General features: G+C 49.2%; 1 protein-coding gene and 3 pseudogenes across 1 annotated transcript; all 4 read left to right on the plus strand.

Moving 5' to 3' along the window:
* Positions 1-257: 257 nt before the first annotated feature.
* Positions 258-20,121, plus strand: LOC136164155 (UL16-binding protein 3-like). The gene is made up of 6 exons (XM_065928954.1): positions 258-330; positions 11,584-11,847; positions 12,075-12,359; positions 12,985-13,101; positions 19,730-19,782; positions 20,065-20,121. Exons 1-6 carry the CDS (start codon positions 258-260, stop codon positions 20,119-20,121), a joined length of 849 nt encoding a protein of 282 aa, XP_065785026.1.
* On the plus strand, positions 1,504-2,150 carry LOC136162845 (tyrosine-protein kinase RYK-like; annotated as a pseudogene).
* On the plus strand, positions 3,321-6,123 carry LOC136162848 (tyrosine-protein kinase RYK-like; annotated as a pseudogene).
* Positions 3,552-4,098, plus strand: LOC136162850 (EP300-interacting inhibitor of differentiation 1-like; annotated as a pseudogene).
* Positions 20,122-20,798: the final 677 nt, after the last annotated feature.

Genomic DNA, 20,798 nt, shown 5'->3' on the forward strand with positions numbered 1-20,798 from the left:
AATGCTATCTGACTGCAAAGATTCTAGCTATGAGCCCATGATTCTAGGGGGAAAGGGTGGGGCACAGCAACTGGCAATCAGGAGCCAGCCAGTCTTGCAGCACAAGTCTGACTAAGTTGGTTCTGCCCAGCCCAATCAGGGGGCCCCAGAGGGGTGCGACTGGAAAGGAGCTGGCAGAAAAAAAAGCAGCCAGAGCCAGCTAAGTCTAAGACAATCTCCACTTCCGACAGGCAATCTCGCATCTCTGAGGAATTACGATGGGGGGTTCCCAGGCCAGTCTTTGCTTTCTGCTCCCACTTCTGTTTTACCCGTTCAGTGCAACGCCAGGCGGTGAGTTCCGGGGTGGACCTTCGTGGTTACGGGTGGAGGGGGTGGAGGGGATGACTTAACCCGGGAAGGGGATGGGGTATAGGAGGGGGTTAGGGAACCTACTTTGTGCTGTGTGACCCCCGCCCTCCTCTGTCCCTCCCCCTGGCCTCTTTGCTCCTCGGGGGGCTTCCCCGGGCTGGTTACCCACCCTCTGGGCCAGAGAAGAGGTGACTTTGGTGAAATAGTGGTGCCGGGAGTTTCGGAGGTAAAGTTGGTAGAAAAGGTGGCGAGAAAGCGCCAGGAAATGCTGCCCGCAAGACCCCGGCTCGCCCTTGTGAAGTGGGAGCCCTGGAACCTGAGGGTTTGGGACAGGCGGGCCTCCCCGGAAGAGACCCAGATAACTTCTCGAAAAGTACGCCCTCCCTCCACCCCATCTGCTCACAAACCCTTCAGATCGGTACCACTCTTTACAGGTGATAAATTTCACTTGCAGAACGGACCGGGCTGCAGAGAAAGCAGGGCTGAGCTTGAGAGCGCGGAAGTGGCGGCCGCGGCTGGATGCCAGGTGTTAGGACGAGATGAGCTGGGCGGCGGCCGAAGCTCGGGTTTGTGAAGGGCTCGGGGCGGCGGTGGCGACCGCCCGCGGCCCAGCTTCTCCTGGGCGGCCGAGGCGCGGTCCCGAGCGGGACCTTCTCCCGGGGCCTTCTCTGCGGGGCCTCCTCCCGGGGCGCGCATCCTGCGGGCGCTGCCGCTGCCGCCGGTGCTGCTGCTGCTGGCTCTGCTGCTCGCGCCAGCCCCGCGACGCCCCGCACGTCGCGCCCCCTACCCCGCCCCAGCTCCCCGCGCCCTGCCATCAGCAGCCGGGGGCCGGGGGAGGTGGTGGGGGGAAGGGGCAGGGGGAGGGAGATCAGCGCGAACCTCTACCTGAACCTCTACCAGGTGTGTTGGTTCTTCGGTCTTGATGCATAACTTGATTATGTGAGAAATGACTTTATTCCGATAAAAAATCTGCCTGCGATGCAGGACGCCCAGGTTCAATTCCTGAGTTGGGTAGATCCCCTGGAGAAGGGAAGGGCAACCTACTTGTCTTCTTGCCTGGAGAATCCCATAGACAGAGGAGCCTGGCGGGCTACAGTCCATGGGGTCACAGAGTCAGACACGACTGAGCGACTAACACTAATCCTTTAACCTGTTATACCCAGCGAGACAAATTTCCTGCCCTTCATTTGGCTTGCAAAGTCAGAGTTTGAACATAAAACAGGTTTCCAAGTAAACAATTTAGTGGGAATTTCCTCTTCAACATTTCTATTTGGGGGCAGTTGCCACGCATTGTATCAGTGTTTCGGACTGAGTTTTCCTCTTCTGGCAAAGTAGATTCTGAGGCTATAAGAATCTTTAATCTTCCAATGCGGCTCCACTTGACAGTAGTCTTCAAAAAGCTTTAGTCTTGAAGTTGAAACGACGAAAAAGATGCCAAAAAAAAAATTTGAAGAAGAGAAAACTTCAGTTTTGTACAGAATCACTAGCAGAACTATCTATGATCCTGTTCATGCAGCTCCAACCCCTTCTACATGTGTGTTTTATATAAGCGCAGGCATTTACTCTGCAGTAATATTTTGTAGTGATAATATTAGCTGTTTTGCACCTTGATAGTATGGGAATGATTGACCTGGATGGCAGCGTCAGTGCACAGTAGTTCCCAACATGTCCCAAACATGTTGCAGATGACTCAGTATCTGAGAGGCAACACACCCAGTAGTGCAGCTTCCCTCTCCAATTATTTCACCCTTGGGATGGAGGCGTAGGAGTTGAGAAGTGTCACTTTTTGGAGACAAAGCTAAGGTGAAGTATACTGAGAGATCCAGGGAGATCAGTTTTTATCAGTTCAGTCACTCAGTCCTGTCAGACTCCTTGCAACCCCATGAACCGCAGCATGCCAGGCCTCCCTGTCCATCACCAACTCCCAGAGTCCACCCAAACCCAGTCCATTGAGTCAGTGATGCCATCCAACCATCTCATCCTCTGCCGTCCCCTTCTCCTCCCACCTTCAACCTTTCCCAGCATCAGGGTCTTTTCAAATGAGTCAGCTCTTCGCATCAGGTGGCCAAAGTATTGGAGTTTCAGCTTCAGCATCAGTCCTTCCAATGAACACCCAGGACTGGTCTCCTTTAGGATGGACTGGTTGGATTCCCTTGCAGTCCAAGGGACTCTCAAGAGTCTTCTCCAACACCATAGTTCAAAAGCATCAATTCTTCAGTGTTCAGCTTTGTTTATAGTTCAACTCTCACATCCATACATGGCCACTGGAAAAACCATAGCCTTGACTAGATGGACCTTTGTTGATAAAGTAATATTTCTGCTTTTTAATATGCTGTCTAGGTTGGTCATAACTTTCTTTCCAAGGAGTAAGCGTCTTTTAATTTCATGGCTGCAGTCACCATCTGCAGTGATTTTGGAGCCCCAAAAAATAAAGTCAGTCACTGTTTTCCCATCTATTTCCCATGAAATGATGGGACCGGATGCCATGATCTTAATTTTCTGAGCTTAAAGCCAGTTGAGCTTAAAGCCAACTTTTTCACTCTCCTCTTTGACTTTCATCAAGAGGCTCTTTAGTTCTTCACTTTCTGCTGTAAGGGTGGTGTCATCTACATGTCTGAGGTTATTGATATTTCTCCCGGCAATCTTGATTCCAGCTTGTGCTTCCTCCAGCCCAACATTTCTCATGATGTGCTTTGCAGATAAGTTAAATAAGCAGGGTGACAATATACAGCCTTGACATACTCCTTTTCCTATTTGGAACCAGTGTGTTGTTCCATGTCCAGCTCTAACTGTTGCTTCCTGACCTGCATACAGGTTTCTCAAGAGGCAGGTCAGGTGGTCTGGTATTCCCATCTCTTTCAGAATTTTCCTCAGTTTATTGTAATCCACACAGTCAAAGGCTTTGGCATAGTCAATAAAGCAGAAATAGATGTTTTTCTGGAACTCTCTTGCTTTTTTTGATGATCCAGCGGATGTTGGCAATTTGATCTCTGGTTCCTCTGCCTTTTCTAAAACCACCTTGAACATCTGGAAGTTCACGTTTCACGTATCCAGGGAGAGGATAACTCTAAAAGATGTACTTTTGGGTGTATTTTTCATGGGGTGTTAGTAGATGAAAAAGATCCAAGTAAAGAGAAACAGTTAAAGATCAAGCTTCTGGGTGGAAAACGAACGACTTGCGGGGAGGTTGAGCTGCTTGCACTATGTCTGAAATGAACGAGCTGTCGGAGCTCAATGAGGAGAGCAGTGACCTGCAGATGGATGCGATGCCTGGTGAGTGACCTTCCGCGTATGAAGGTAGGCGGCGGGTGCTGGGAGCTATCCAGAACCCCTCCCGCGCCGCCAGTGCCCCGCCACAGCTGGAGGAGGAAGGCCCCATGGAGGAGGAGGAGGCCCAGCCAGCGGCCCCACAGGGGCCCCAGCCCTGGGGAGCAGCCGGGCCAAATCGCGCGCCCTGATTTCGAGAGCGAGGGCGAGGAATTCGACGACTATGACCCTCCGGAAGAGGAGCCGCTAAACGGTGAGGGCTACAGAGTATCAACGACCCTTGAAGAAGCCAACAAGATGTTTCTGAGAACCTCCAGAACCAGAGAAGCATCTCTGGATGGCGGGTTTCAGATGCATTATGAGAAGACCCCGTTTGATCAGTTGGCTTTTATCGGAGAGCTTTTTTCACTTGGGGTTGTCAATCGTCTGACGGAAGAACTGGGCTGTGATGAGATCACTGAAAGAGTAGTTAAATGCTGTTAAGAGAGGAGAAGCTTCTTGAGGAGAGACCCAGCATTCCACTGTCTTTTGGGTTCATTCCAAATAGTTCTGTACCAATGAAAAGCTTGATCTTCCAAAAAAAATTTTTTTTCTTTTTTTTTTTTTTTTTGCAGAGTAGAATAAGGTAGTGATTGCACAGTTATGAAAAAGGAGGAAAATTGTTAAAGCAAAGTATCTTAGTACTGTCGAAAACTGTTTTCAAGAATGTCCAGAGACACTTATGGGTTTGACTGTTGTTTATTCAGATTAATTTCCTTTCATTGGGGAAGATAATCTTTCATGTTTCACTGTAAGGAATGGCTTTGCAAGAATAAGATACGACCAAGACAGACTGCCAGTACAAGAGCCACTGATGATAATTATATGAGAAAAAATAACTGATTTATCCACTTTAGGACATAAGATGTCTTTGAGATATTTGGACTGAAAGCATATTGAGAAAACTTTAAAGATTCAACTTTGTGATCTATCCAAGCTGTGATTATCAAAGGTTAAATTTTTAGTGTAAAATAAATCTTCTACCAAGTATTCTTCAGTATCTCAAAGGATAATCTAGTCCCCAAAGAAGTATGTGTCATGTGCGCTATATCTTAAAACGTGTTTTCAAGAACAACTGAGATTTTGTTGTACATGTATCTTGATCACTTTTAAAGCTATTGTAGTCTTTAATTCAAGAAAATTAGTTACCTTGAACATTTTTAAAAGTCAAAACTTAAGATGTCCTTAATAAAGTTTCAAATCTAGACTGTAAAATGTACATGAAGGTACAAAGAATATAAACTCTTTCAAACATCAGTATATACTAGAGAATTTTCTGTTTCTCTTGCTCTCTTTTTTCATTTCACTTTATAGGCAAAAGACTCTGGTTGAACTTCATAATGTAAGAACTGTTAAGTGAAAATTGTCCAGTAAAAGGAAAGCCCTACATCTAAAAAAAGACACTACGAACAACCCTTAAAAGTTTTAAATCTGCCCAGAAATCCATCTCAGTATTTCCCTCTGTCTCCTCCTCTGATTAAGCTTGTTTTTGGTTATGCACCAACCAGCATTCAAGATAATAAAAATTTCTCGTTCTGTATTAAAAAAAAAAATCAAACTTCTGGAATTCAGGTGGCAGTGATGATCACTGGAAGTTGTAAGCTATGAGGTCTTCATCACAGAAATCTCCCTATTATCCCTGTATGTAGAGAAGGAGAAAAGCCCATGGTGGATTGGCTTGCATGAATTGGGAGAATCTTAAATTGTTTTTATGGCAGCACAAGTGAGTAGAGGCCAGTAATCCACAGGTAATTTCTCAACAGGACCTGGTCCACATGTCTGTTCTCACTGCCTGTGGGATTAGCTATCTGGTCAGAAGGGAAGTCATCCACAAAGACGGGGCTGCTAGGAGCTCTGCCACTGATGACAGCCTCAAGTTAAGAGTGCAGATAGCCCCTCTCCAGAGTCTTGTTCCTCATGGACTCTCACTGTCTGGGGGTGAATGAAAATGTGGGATCGATGGATGGCTCATGAAAGTCTGGATAAGAATGAGTTCTCCAGACTTCCCTGGTGATCCACTCACTAAGACACCCCACTCCCAATGATGGGCCCTGTTCTACCCTTGATCAGGGAACTGGATCCCACATGCCACAACTAAGAAGTCAGCATGTTGCAACTGAGAGCCTTCATGCTGCAAAAAGATCCCAAGTGCCGCAACTAAGACCCAGTACATTAAAAAAAAAAAAGGTATTAAAAAAATAATTTTTTTAGTTCTCCAGTGCTAGTAATGTGTGGGCCTTCAGAGTGATACTGTAGGAGCTCATGGCTCTGGGTCAAACACCCTACATGAATGTGGACTCTTTAGAGATCTGAAAGAAGTTTACCGAATAGCCCAGCCTATCAACTGTCTTGATGAACCATTTGCTGTGATGGCTTGTGCTGGGCCTTAGATTCGGAGGAGAAGCCCAGTTCCAGCAGCTGGCCCGGTGTCTCACAGAGGTCCATGCAGCCCTGGGGGCCTGTGTCTGACTGTCCTCTCACAGTCCCCCAGCGTCAGCAGGAAGGTGCCCTCTGAGGCCCACTTGGAGCCAGGCAGCCACGTACATCACCCAGCACCACAGAAGCACATTGTCTTCCAGAACACTGTGCCTTAGGAATGCCATAGGATCTGAACTTTCTGAGACAGACTTAGTGATGTGGAATATTTTCTAGATATCGCTTTCATTAGGTTGAACTGAAAATGTTGGTATAAATTTTTTGACCAAGAAATTTTTAAACAGTGTTATAAAATAAATAGCTTTTAAGATTGTTTCAAAACAAATACTTGGACTAGCTTAGTGCCACGTGTTTTTTAGTTTCTACTTCCTCAAAGTAATGTGGTTGATTCATGCTTGAATGTGCCCTGCTTACTTGCTCAGTCATGTCCAACTCTTTGCAACCCCATGGACTATGCAGTCCATGGAATTCTCCAGAGTTGAATACTGGAGTGGGTAGCCTTTCGCTTCTGCAGGGGATCTTGCCAACCCAGGGATCGAACCCAGGTCTCCCACATTGCAGGTGGATTCTTTACCATCTAAGGTACCAGGGAAGCTCCAGATTACTGGAGTGGGTAGCCTCTCCCTTCTCCAGGGGATCTTTCTGACCCAGGAATTGAACTGGGGTCTCCTGCATTGCAGGTGGAGTCATTACCTGCTGAACCACCAGAGAAACCCTTAAGTTTCTTTCTTTTCTTTCCTTTTTTTAAAAATATTGATCACTAGTCTTGGGAATTATTTGTCTATAAGATGAAATACTTTGTCTTAGGAAAATAAAAATGAAAAAATGCTGTTGCTTTGTACAGGAAAAGGCAGTGTTCAAGGGAAAAAACTTAAAAGCTAGAAGAAAAAAAGAGAAAAATACAATAGAAACAAAAACTACTCTTTCATGGAAAATTGCCTTTTTAAACTTTTTTTTAATAAAGAGGAGTTCTGCCTTCTTACTCTGGGAAAAGTAAGAATGGAATTCAGTGGAACATCTTAAATTTGGCAGATCCTAGTATTTCTGAGAGCCAGCAGTGAATTGGGGGGCAGGTCAATAGTAAACAGTAGTGATTTTACTTATTTTTACTTTCTGAAAAAGGAGATAACACAATTCCAGAAGGTGCAATCATGTTTTTAAGGTTAAGAATCCATTTTACTGCACCTAGAATAGTGCCATGCACAGAATGGGTGCCCGAGTTGTGTTGCATTAAAAAAAAAAAAAAGTAAACAGATTTTGTGCTTATCTTTAAGGCTGGCTTAAGTATAAAATGGGTTTTTAAAAACACTTGAAAAAATTAAAGCATTCAATTTATTAAAAAAAAAATTACATATGCATCCCCAGGAAGGCGCTCAATGCCTAGCCACTGATCAGTGCATCCCTAGAGTCAAAGCTCCTCCCAGACAGCTCACGCTGTTGCTTATTGAAGCTGGTTATGACTGAGATCCTACCCCTGGTGGAGTTAACAAGTGGTGGAAAAGGAAAAGTCGGTTTGTTCAGGAGCCCTGGGAAAATAGTGACCTAATGTCCTCAGACCGTCTCCAAGCTTCCCGGTTAGAAAAGGGGGCGGAGGGGCTGCTGCGGGCGCATCCGCATCCTGTGCAGTCAGGTTGTTGGCACAAGGCGGACGTCTGAGCCTCACCAGGCTTATGGTTTCAGCCAGTCTGGGGGTCTGTGTGCTTGCAGCCAGCAGTTTTTATGTGCTGGGGGTCTGCTTCCTGTAGAAACAACTTGAGACTTGTGTCAGATCTTTGTTATCTTTCAGGGAACTGGTAATTTCATGACACTGCTATGTGGCTGGTCACAGTCTAAATTGTTACCAGTTTTCCAGCCTAAGGAGTATTCATTTCTCCATCTTCACATGTCCTAATCCTTAACTCTTAAACCACTGTTTTGAGACTCACAGGAGGCCTGGCTGACTAAAACTTTTCTACAAACAAGAGGAAGGCCGAGACCATGGGGGACGGGTCTTTCCACTAAGGCCCCCTAGAGCCCTTTTGGTTACAAGACCATTTATTACCCATTTTTCCATGGTCCCAAGAAGCCCAGGGCCTTCAGCAGCTTCCTGTCTCTTGAAGAGAATCTAAACATGGCCTCTCTCAACTGGCATCCTATCCCTTTGTCTGGTAACTCACGCAGCAAAACCCCCGACCTGGCCCCCAGGACCTAAGGTAGGAGGGTCGGGACAGGGTTTCCCAGAGTGTGACACAGGGCCCGAGGGTGAGGCTGGGCATGCCCACGTCTCCGCTCTGGTCCCACACTCATGTTGTCTAGGAATTGGGACGGCGGCAGCCTATAATGGTTATTGATTAAGGCAGGAGCTGACAGATTTTTCTACAGAAGAAAGTAAATCTCATTGTCTCTTTAGGCCATTTGGTATCTGTCTCTGGGTGCAAAAGGAGCTTCCACATTTGTGGAGCACCAGGAGCCATATATAATGTGTAAATAATAGAGAACCAGACTTGTCCACTGTCCTGGTTTCTGACCCCGTAATGAGTGACCCATCCCCTAGAGAATCATCCACCAGCTGCCTCAGTTGTCTGTTTATGAACCAGAAACTTACCCTGTCCTGCCCTGTAGCTTCTGGTGGTGGGAATGTGATAGGCCTATGGGTCTGGCTGTTATGAGCTAATGCACCTCTTCTGCTGTAAACTGGTTTCCTTGGTTCAAGGAGCGGTAGGGGACACTGCATGAGGCCACAGGTGTGAGCAGGGGATAGTGACCCTGTATCAACTCTGGTGTCAGGCCTAGGTCACCTGCTGGTACATCTTATTTGTTCCCTGTGGCCCTGATTATGCCAAGTCACACAATCACTTCTGTCCTATGACGGCTGGCCTATCTGAACTAATGGTTAGGGGTTGATGAACCCAGATCATGATGGGCAACTCTGACATTCCATGACCAGAGGCCTCATCTCTGCCAGGCCCCAGGACCATAGCAGGAGCCACACTAAATGGTTTGGGCTTTCTCACTGCACGTGGTGTGTCCTTTCTTCAGGGCACTAGGAGTCTGTATTGTGAGCCTCCATTAAAATGCCATGTACAGCATGTAGGACCATTCTAACCACAGACACCTCTGATGTCACAGGTTCTGTTGGGTCATCTGCCCAAGAAGCAGGTCCAGCCACACTCATCATTCATCAATTGTGACTGCTTTTGTGCCAGCACAGCAGTTGCAGCAGAGACCTAGGGTCTGCAAAGCCTGAAATATTTCATATGTACCATTAGAGGAAACTTATGGACCGCAGTGGTAATTAAGTGGAGATAAGATAGGAACCACAGCTCTGCAGGCCTAGGGAGGTTGTAGGTTGGTACTCGTTTCCCTTATTTCCTCCAGGATATGATATTGTTTACACGTCCTATCAGGGGATGGGAAGTCAGGGTCAGAAGTATGAATGTGGAATTCATTACTATGGTACCCTCTCCCCATGGTAGTTTACTAACTACACAGATTATCCATTAATGTCAGAAGTCTAAGACATTTGAAATGAACACCGAGTGGATCTGTGGACCCAGAGATAACCACTGTTAGCAGAACCTGGGACAGGTGTCTATTAACTGCCTGGTCCTGGGGCATCACTTCACAGCATGGAGGCCATGATCATGCTACTGTTTCCATGCATGATGTTAGTAACACACCGGGTCCAATATGACTATGGAAGTAGTTTCTCCTTCTTCAGTTCCAGTTCAATTCAGTCACTCAGTCCTGTCTGACTCTTTGCGACCCCATGGACTGCAGCATGCCAGGCTTCCCTGTCGATCACCAACTTCTGGAGCTTACTCAAACTCATGTCCATCACTTCGGTGATGCCACCCAACCGTTTCATCCTTTGTTGTCCCCTTCTCCTCCTGTTTCAATCTTTCCCAGCATCAGGGTCTTTTGTGCATCAGGGTCTTTCTTTGCATCAGGTGGCCAAAGTATTGGACTTGGTTACCACAGTAAATAGCCATGTGGCTCATCAGGAAAGAATGGACAGACTTCTGCACTTGCTGCGGTAATGAAAGGGCCTGCCTTACTAGGATGTGGCTTCTTTCTCTGGTGATGCCTTCTGAGAAGTAGCTCAGTTCTGGAAATTTTGGTAGGGATGTTTGGTAGGGATGGCTGCTTTCAGCCTACTGATCATCCAGTCTTGTGTTTGTCTCTCATTGTTTTCTGTCTCTCAGTCAAGCAGTTTGCATCCAGGTTCACTGACCATCTCTCTGCCTCTAGGATCACCCTGTACTATGAACCAGCATTGTACTATCTGCAGTCAGGCCCTGGCTGGCATTGGGACTCTCTAATCACTTTCAGCTTCCCTGTCAGCTCAGTTGGTAAAGAATCCACCTGCAACACAGGAGACCCAAGTTCGATTCCTGGGTCGGGATTCCTGGATCTGCTGGAGAAGGGATAGGCTACCTACTCCAATATTCATGGGCTTCCCTTGTGGCTCAGCTGGTAAAGAATCCGCCTGCAATGCGGGAGACCTGGGTTCGATCCCTGGGTCGGGAAGATTCCCTGGAGAAGGGAAAGGCTACCCACTGCAGTATTCCGGCCTTCAGAATTCCATGGAAGTTCATGGGGTCACAGGAGTCAGACACGACTGAGCGACTTTCACCAATCACTTTGACCATTGTACCAACTTTGCTCCTGACATACAACACTCCACCTGGAATCTGATCTTTCCCCATTTTCCATCCCTGTTCCTGCTGGAAGCCCACAGGACCACAGTCTCCTACCCCCATCCCTGACCTTCCACAAAAGTCAACCTTGAGTTGTTGGAGATGCTTCTCATCCATGCTTTCCTCTCGGGCTCCATAGAGTCCATCAGGCTTTCCCATGGAGCTGGTGGACCGCACACTTTCCTGCCCTTTCACACCGTGTCCGCCCTGGCAGATTCACTTCTCTGGGCCTTTGATCCCCTCATCTACCACCTGCCTCGGAAGTTCTGGACTTTCTCTTTCTTGCCATGTGGGCCAGGCCTTCTCCAGGCTTCCAAGACCCATCCTAGTGGGAGATCAGCAGCATCTCCCCAGCTTTGTTAAGTCCTGTGACCCATAATTATAAACTCTTCCTTCTCCAGCTTTGGGTTCTGTGCTCACCCGTCACCTCTTTGCCCCTCTCCCTGTGATCTTCCTTTCTCAGGAGCATCCCCACAGGCTCCCCATCTCTCACAGGAAACGGGGTTAGATTCTGACAGTCCTCTGTCATCTAGACTTTTCCTGCATAGCAACCTGGCTCGTCTCTGCAAAGGTTATGATGCTGGGACCTGACCTGGTGGACACGGGGACACACCCCGGATAAGTGACCTTTGCCAGGCGGGGCTCCTGCTTCTCCACGAGGAAGGGGGCACTGGTGTGTGTTTGTGTGTGTGTGTGTGGGGGGGTCATTGCTCTGACAGCCAGCCCTGCACTGTACTCAGCTCTCATAACTGGGGGAAGGGGCCTGTGTGTCTTTTTTCCCCAACTTCACCCTCACTGTGTTTTGCCTTCACAGACGCTCATTCTCTTTCCTATAATTTCACCATCAATCCTCGGCCCAGACATGGACAGCCATGGTGTGAAGTTCAAGGCGAAGTGGATCAAAAGGTCTTTCTCTCCTATGACTGTGGTACAGCTGAGATCAAGTTCCTGAGTCCATTGGGAGAGGAAGTGAAAAGTATGAACGCCTGGGAAACACAGATAGACACACTCAGAGACACTGGAGACTTGCTCAAGGAGGAAATGTCTGATGTTACACCAGAGAGATACACAGACAAGGGTGAGTGAGGAAGTCCAAATGCAGGAGGAGCAGACTGGGGGCTCAGCTGCATCCACTGTTTTCGGGTTAAAAAAAAAAGTTGGATGTTGTCCTTCCCTAGTCGTCCAGTGGAAAGAGCAGCTATTGCAGGAGAGACCAGGGCCAGATTAGCTGGGCCCAGGGGAGGTGGACCCAGGTGGGGCAAAGAATCTGTCAAGTCCAGAGACTGAGCTCTTTCTTTTCCTCAGTGTGGTCAGGCCCTCTGACCCTGCAGGCCAGGATGACGTGCTGGCGTGAAGACAACGGACACATCAATGGATCCTGGCAGTTTAGCTTCAATGGAAAACTGTCCCTCCTCTTTGATTCGGACAACGGACACTGGACAGTGGTTCATTCTAAAGGGAGGTGGATGAAAGAGAAGTGGGAGAATGACAGAGCTGTGACTGACTTCTTCAAGAAGGTCTCCATGGGAGACTGTCAGCTCTGGTATCAAGATTTCTTGGTGCGCTGGGAGAAAATGTTGAAGAGCACGGGTAAGTTAGAAGAGTAGGAGAAAGTGGTAGTTCTCTCATGATGACATGGACCCACTCCCGTGTGTGTGTCTGTGTGTGTGTGTGTGTGTTTGAGAAAGTGATCCGTCAGAGGTGAGTTGTCCTGAAGAACAATGACCCAGGGATGCTCTGTATCTCTCCCACCTCCTGATGTCTCTCCTCACAGCACAGGCCTTTGGATGACCTGTGGATGATCATGGACTTTTCCTGATCCCAAACCTGTAGACATCGTTTTGATTTCTGGGATTTATTTCTCACTGTACCCTCTTTCCAGAATCTTCTTTTAAATGTCACCAATCCTCCTTCTGGAAATCTGTCAATACCACCTCTGCTGTCAGCTCCTGAGGACTCCATCCTCATGTCACCGACTCTGAAGTCACAGCAGGACTGAGTGGCTGTGTTGGAAACCTTGCTCCCCCATTAGCTGTCAGAGCCCCGTGAGGACTGGGTTCCTCCCTTCTCCCCATCTCGCCTGGGGATCTATCACTGGGGCCTCCATGTGATGGGTGTAAACTGTCTGCACAGTAGGGGTACCTGAGTCGGGGGCGAGGAGGCCTCTGCCGAGTTTGGGGTCTGGACAAGGGCGTCACTCTTACTCTCCTTGCAGCATCACCATCCTCGGGCCCCCCTACCGTGCAGCCCACGGCCACAGCCATCTATCTCATCACAGGGATCGCCGTTACAGCCTGTTTGGTCATTGTAACCTGTATCCTTTACAAGAGAGGTACTGAGGGCAGAATTCAGAGGGAAGGCGGGGGCACAGGGCCTGGTATGAGGAAGGGGAAGGTGAATCCCAGCCGACCGCCACCCTTCACTGAATCTCCTCATCCTGGAAATGAGCAGGTGAATAAGACCCCATATCACCTGAGAGCAGCACTTGGACCAGCTCAGGCCTCAGTTCAGAAAGATCCTCACTGTCAGACGACACTGGGAAGTGGCGGGGGGGGGGGGGTAACTGGGGGCCTGTTGAAGTTAAAGGGTTCAGCCACGTCCCCTGACTGAGCACAGACCGCTGGCTGGCAGGGCCCAGGGTGGGTGGTGTGAGAACAGCAGGTGCTTAGGAAGAGGGCAGGACTCCTGGGGCTGAGAGCAGCATGGGGGCTCCTCATGACGTGTCAGCGGGGAGGGGACCCACCCAGGGGCCAAGATGAGAGGGGCCGGGCTCTCATCCCAGGAGGAAGGGGTGGGAAGGCCTTTGCAGACCCAGCTCCAAAGGCCTGTCCTCACAGGAAGTGGCTTGGGCCAAGCAGGCAAGGCAGGAGCCCCCAGCAGAGACTGTGGGGAGGGGCGAGGCCAGGCCTGAGCTCTTGGAACAGCAGCAGTTCTGACTCAGCCTGTGGCCTGCTCGTCACCAGCCTTCTGGGGACCCAGAGCCTCCATCACTGAGCCGCCCTGCCTTGAGCAGAGGTGCCTGGGGGTGGTGGGCCTGAGCTGGGGTGGAGGCGCCCAGCTGGGCGGGACCAGGAAGAGATGGGGGCAGGGACCCTGGTCCTGAGAGCTGTGTGTGCTGATGGCTCAGAGGCTGGAGGGGAGTGAAGGAAGGAGGTTTGCCTGCAGCCCCCCAGGGCTGTCAGGAGGCAAGGCCCCTCCTCCGGGGACCTGCTCCCTGGTCCTTTAGGCCCCCCTCGGGAGGATCTGAACCTGAGTGAAGGGAGCAGGTTGATTCCTCACTGGCTCCAGTCCTGAGCCTGAGCAGGGTGTGTCAGGGCCTGGGGTGACTCTGTGATGCAGGAAGGAAGGAGGAGGGGGCAAGAAGCTGCTGGGCCTGGGGTGGGGGTGGGGTGGAGGACATAGGAGCCCCTCAGTGAGGGCAAGGCTGGGAGGCGGCTGGGGAGGGGCAGCCCCAGGAAAGTGACAGGAGTTCCTCAGGCTCCTGTATCAACCTCTTTCTTTTCTGCAGGAGATGGTGCTCCCAGGAAGCCCAACAGGTGCTCTATCTGCCTTTCTTCTGCTCTTCACTTTAGATCCAGGAGATCAGACCCCATGGATCCTGAGTCTGTTTTCTGGTTCCGATGACACAGTAGATTCATCATCTCATGAGCTTTATCACATTTGACGAAATCCTACTCAGCATCTTAAGAAACAAAAACAGAAATAATTTATTTCACCACATTTTTTTGGTGATACGTGATGGAATACCTATACTGAAATGTCCAGGTACTTGAAGAAATCTCCAGAAACAGGACATTTTTCATCATATTCTACTTTGTGGATAGTTAGACTCTTCTGTGCCTCGTGACCTCGTTCTTGCAAATGGTATTGCAAGAAAAATACCATTTGCTGTTATACAACTCAGGGACTCTTTCTGTGTCTGGAGAAACCACCTCAGCCTACTTTCAATAGAACAAAGTTTTATTTATGACTGTCTCCCTTAATAACTTATTATGCTGAAAGTGAAAGTGTTAGTCGCTCAGTCCTCCGACTCTCTGCGACCCCGTGGACTGTAGCCCGCCAGGCTCCTCTGTCCATGGGATGCTCCAGGCAAGAACACTGAAGTGGGATGCTGTTTCCTTCTCCAGGAAACTCTCCAACTCAGGGATTGAACCCGCGTCTCCTGTGTCTCCTGCATTGACAGGCGGATTCTTTACCATCTGAGCCTTTGGGGAAGCCCATTTATTATGCTACTGCTTTTTAAAAATCAAAATCTCAGTACTCCAGAAAACTTGAAGTATTTAAGTTTCTCTCTCACGAGAGAAGTCATGATGTTTCACCATTTCTCCACCTTATGGGATTAAATGTACCTGGTGCTTCTGAGAAAACATGGTCTGAGCGGATGCGTGTGCCCTGTGTTCATGGCAGCGCTGTTCCCAGCAGCCAGGCCTGGAAGCTACCTCGTGTCCACTGACAGATGAGTGGAGAGAGAAGATGTGGACATATATCCAGGGCAATGTTACTCACCGTCAAAAAGAATGAAATAACGCCATATGGAGCAACATGGATGGACCTGGAGATTGTCATATTGAGCGACATACGTCAGACAGAGAAGCAGAAACACCTTTGGACATCACTTATATGTGGAATCCAAAAAGTCATAATACAGGTGCTCTTACTTATGAAAGAGACTCAGACTTAGAGAGTGAATTTATGGTTGCTGGGGGAAAGGATGGGTGGAAGGGATAGTTAGGGAGTCTGGGATCAACATGTAGACACTGATTTATTTAAAATGGATAACCAACAAGGACCTACTGTATAGCACATAGAACTCTGCTCAATGTTATGTGGTAGCCTGGGTGGGGATGGGAGGGGAGTTGGGGAAGAATAGATGCATGTACGGAAGTGAAAGTGAAAGAAAATTAGTTAAACAGTCATGTCTGACTCTTTGGGATCCCATGGACTGTAAGCTGCCAGTTCCTCTGTTCATGGATTCTCCAGGCAGGGGAGTACTGGAATGGGTTGCCATTTTCTTCTCCAGGGGATCTTCCCAACCTGGGGTTCGAACCCGGGTCTCTTGCATTGCAAGCAAATTCTTTACCAACTGACCCACCAGGGAGGATAGAGAAATGTATGTGTGTGAAATCCCTCACCTAGCTTCTTTGTGCTCCTCATCAGGATGCCTGAACTCCTCTCTGGGTGTATATTTCCGCTTTGCTTCCATATTAAATAAACTGTTTCTCTGTATGTCTCCAGTAATAACATTGGTACCTATTTTTATAGTTTTTGCCTTCTTGAAACATTCTTACTTTGAAAGACAGTAAGAGCCAAGGGAACTTAGCATCTCGCCCCTGGTGTTTAGTGTCTAGAATTCCTCATTTTACACCAAGCTACCCAGGTTCAATTCCTGGGCAGGAAACTAAGATCCCTCTTTAGCACTGCTCACTGCTGACTCTCTGAGATCAATATTAAGGAAATATACACCTTATATTAAGGTTTAACTATCCACCTCAAATATACAGGTAGCGGGGCTTCACAAGTTTGTCATGGGAGATTTTGCCTCCACTAAGAGTTTAGAAAAAAAGAAAGTCCTTCAAAGTTAACCTGGTTCCTTCCCTTTCTAGGCCCTTTAAAGTCCATTGTTGTTCTATCCTTTCTAGTCCTTGTTTATTTAACCTTGTGATTGACTTTGTGCCTGTAGGATCTACCAGTTTGAAATAACACTCATGGTGGCTCAAGGAATATAGCCCGTTCCAGTGGAGGGTGGCCCAGATCCATGTGGGTCCTTGTGAGGCAATTCTGCACCTTGAGGGGAGGCTCAGTTCGGTGGTCCCTGTCCAGCAGGGAGAAGGTTGGATAGAAGAAAGCTTCAGTCCCTTAACCCTTAAAAATAAGGGAGTAGAACCCCTCAGTGGGTCATGAGACAGACTGGACAGTTTGCTGCAGTGAGTGTACCTGGACAAAAGTCACATCAACCATCAAAATACAAAGAAATTATAAGGGGCTAAAGATAATTGTGTGCCTGTGCAGTTGGGGCAAATAATCAACAACAAGATACAATAAGACCAAAAACCCAAAGCGATTTCAGAGCAGACAGGAGCAAAAGCAGGTACTGGTCATGATCCCTGCACACAGCACCACCAAGGGGGAACAAACCACCCAGGTCATCCCCCTGGTCAGAACCCAGGACCCGCCCCCACCCTCATCTTATACGTGGGACAGGCTCCCCCACCCTCTGGAGCCAGCAAGGGAACATGTTACTTGTTTTTGCTCCCTCATGAGTCCCAATGAAGCTTCTTTTCCCCTGAATCTGTGTCTGGCCTTTTATCAACTTCTATTGATCGAGTCCAAGAACCCCAGCTGGTAATACAGGAGGACTTTGGCTAAAGGTCAGGAATGCTGATCGGGGATGGTGTCTCCAGTGGGCTTCATCAGAAACAGGGATTGAACACATGCAAATTCCAGGTGGGGGTGCACTGTGTCAGGAACAGAGCAGGTGCAATAGCTGATATGAGCAGAAAGATGGGAAGTCCAGCTGGGTCCTGACTACAGAGGATGTGATGCTGGTTCACAGCACAAGGCGACCCTAGAGGCAAACAGCCTGCATGCGCGGGCAACCTGGATACAAAGTGCACGATGGAAAGGAATGAAACAAAGGATTTCCCTGCTGCTCTGCTGGTTAGGACTCTGGGCTTTCACTGCCAGGTGCCCGGGTTTGATCACTGGTCAGGGAACTAAGATCCCAAAAGCCAGGCAGCCGACCAAAAAACAAAAAACCCCAGAAATGAAAATAAAACACAAGCTGGATGATTAGGATGCTGAAAACAGCCATCCCAATAGCTTGTCTGGATACTTTGCCCAGTTTCTAGAACTGAGCCAGTTATCAGAACCGAGAATCCATGACTAGAGAAATGCCAGTTTCCAGCAGGAAGGCCCTCTTATCACCATGGCAAGGACAGTGCAGCAGCCTCTGGCCTTCCCCATCCTTGGGAGCCACATGGCCATTGACTCAGGTAAGTGCACACTGGGACGCAGAAGCCACGCCCACACTCCTATGGACCCAGTGTGCGACTGACATCATGTCCAGGGATCTGAAGCATCGTCACTGCCCCGCTGTTATTAATATGATACATGATGTAGGGTATTGAATACATAACCGTCCTGCATCCTGCTTACAGAGGTATCATGGTGTGTGAAGACCCACACAGTGGTTATTTCCCATTCTGTGGATTTGAACCAGTGATCGAAAAGTCTCTGTAGTTAGGAATGGGGTGAAGGCTGCCAGAGTTGAGAGGTACGAGTACATTCTCATATTGTCTTTCCTTTGCTACAAATAGAATGTTGCAAGACCACCTTTTTCTGGGTAAAATGACAGAGATTCTTGTACAATCATAACCTGAAAGCATGCAGGACTGTGATTCCTTCACATCTCTATTTTATATCTGTCTGGTCTAAAGCATTTCTATCAATGGCCGAACTCTAAATATTTCAGAATTTGAAGACCAGAGGCCTCTGCAGAGGCCTGCTTAACTCAGCTGTGGAAGGTGTTTATGGAAAGGACATGAAGGAATGAGTGTGGCAGGATCTGCTACTAGGACCCTAGGACCCTGCAGCACCCATGACACTGAAGTCCGTCAGCGGGGAAATCGTGCCGGGGGTAACCTGCCTGCCTGCTAAGTCACTTCAGTCGTGTCTGACTCTTTGCGACCCTGTGGACTGTAGCCCACCAGGTCCCTCTGTCCATGGGATTCTCCGGGCAAAAATACCAGAGTGGCTTGCCATGCCCTCCCCCAGGGACAGCTTGTGACATCCTAATCAGAGCATCACAACCCAGCCCCATAGGGTCAGAGGCTCGGCCACGCCACGTGTAATGGGGAAAGCCGGTCATTTAAACATGGCTACTGATAGGGTCCTGAGTCTCGTGGAGAAGGGACCTCTGGTCTAGATGAACTGGGCTCATCCACTCAGTAATCGTTACTGAGAGGCCAGCTGTCCCAGGATGGAAGTGACTGTGTGGTTTGGCATAAGCAGGGCCACAGGGAACAAATAAAGTGACCAGCAGGGGACTGATCCTGACTCCAGAACTGTCGTACCTCTCCTATCCTCTGCCACCTCTGCGGCTTCACACAGTGTCCCCGTGGCCCCTGGGACTGAGGAAGCCCGTCTACAGCAGAGGAGGGGGCGCTAGCCTGTGACTGCAGGACCCACCCTCCTGTCACATCCCCACCACCAGAGGCTACAAGGCAGATCCGTGCAGGGCTGTGATTTATGAACAGGCAGCCGAGGCAGCCCCTGGATGATTCCCCAGGTGATGAGTCACCCAGTGCCGGGGTTCGCAAACCAGAGCAGTGTTCAGAGGGATTCCTTTGGTTTTTCACATTGTCTTTGCCTGTTGTCACACCACAAACGTGGAGGTGCACAGAGACATTCACTAAAAGGCCTTAAGAGACGAACAGATTTATTGTCTTTTGCAGATTTCACAGCTCCTGTCTTAATCAATAACCATTATAGGCTGCCATCTCCATAGTCTGTGGACGATATGAATGTGGGACCGAAGGGAAGAAGTGGGGGTGCCCCTCCTCACTTTCAGGTCCCATGTCATACTTTGGGGACTGGGCTCCCGTCCCTCCTGGGGACCAGGCTGGGAGGCTTTTGCTGGGGGGAGTCCTCAGGCAAGGGGGTAAGATGCCAGGTGGTGGAGAGTGTGACTCGGGTCCCTTCTCAGGTGGGAAGGTATTGGCGGCCCTGGGCTTCTCAGGATGCAGAAATGTGGAGTGAACTCAGTGAGCTGCAGGGGAGGAGCTGTGAGCACTCAGGGGATGTGTCTGGGGAAGTGAGAGCCCAGGGCGGCACGGGTGGTTTATGGCTGGTAAAGTGGCCTGGGAGTTCAAGGGCAGGAGGTCATGTGGAGGAGAAGGGTCTGTGTGAAGAAATGAGGTCAGTGCTGTGCTTCTCAGGGTGTGTCTGGGTTCCCCCCATAGGAAGGGGGCCTGGCCCAGCCCTGCCACGGGGGCTCCCACTCTTGGAGGCATGGGTGAGGGGCTGGGATCTTGGGGATAGTAGTGTTCCCTTCATGCCCTTGCTTGGCCTCTCGCCGCCCCACCTCCCACTGTCTGAGCATTGCTTTTTCAACCAATTTGCCCTTTTGCTGGCCTGAAAGTGGCCAACCAGCCCAGCAGCTGCCAAGAGGGAAAGGAGCTCACCTAAGATTGAGGAGGAGGAGGTGGAGGCAACACCGCGCCCGTAGGCTCTCCAACCAAGGCCAGCTTAGGGGCACTCTCTGGTTATTGTGCATCACCCCGCCTTCTCCCAGCAGGTTCACCAGGAGCTCACCACCCTGAGCTTCGTGGACACACTTGGGCAGCAGAAGTAGGACCAGGAAGCAAGACTGACCTTGGTGCCGGCAGCCCTTGACACCTGGAGCCTGGGGTGACCCACTGTGGGGAGGAGCCTGGTTTGCCAGTGGAGGAGAGGATGAGTCCCCAGAGTCCTCCCACTGGAGTCTCTCCTGGGGGCTCCCCCCCAGGCTCCCCACACCCTCTGTGGGACTGTTGTTCCTCAAAATTTCAATCATCTGTGCCTCACCTTTCTTCTGTCCATCCCCTTCTCTGGATCCCCGGTTCCTTGTGTATCTTTAGTGGCACTAACACCTGATAAGGGGCTTCCCAGGTGGCTCAGCAGTAAAGAATCCGCCTATCAATGTGGGAGATGTCTGTTTCCTCCCCGAATGGGGAGGATCCCCTGGAGGAGGAAATGGCAACACTCTCCAACATTCTTGCATGAGGACATCCCATGGACAGTGGAGGCTAGCGGGCTACAGTCCACAGATCACAGAGATACGACTTAGTGACTAAATAACAACTCCTGAGAGAGGGGTTGGTGAGTACTCAGCATATACAAATTCGGGTTACCTGCATGATCCTCAGGTTCTAAATGAATATTTAAACTCTATTCATTTCCCATTTACAAATGTGTAAATTGAGGCATGGCAAAATGAAGAAACTAGCACAGTCAGAATTGTGTCCAGATTCCTGTTTCTGGAGGTATCTA

Source organism: Muntiacus reevesi, chromosome 3 (genome assembly GCF_963930625.1).
Source record: "Muntiacus reevesi chromosome 3, mMunRee1.1, whole genome shotgun sequence".
In the NCBI taxonomy this organism is placed as follows: Eukaryota; Metazoa; Chordata; class Mammalia; order Artiodactyla; family Cervidae; genus Muntiacus; species Muntiacus reevesi.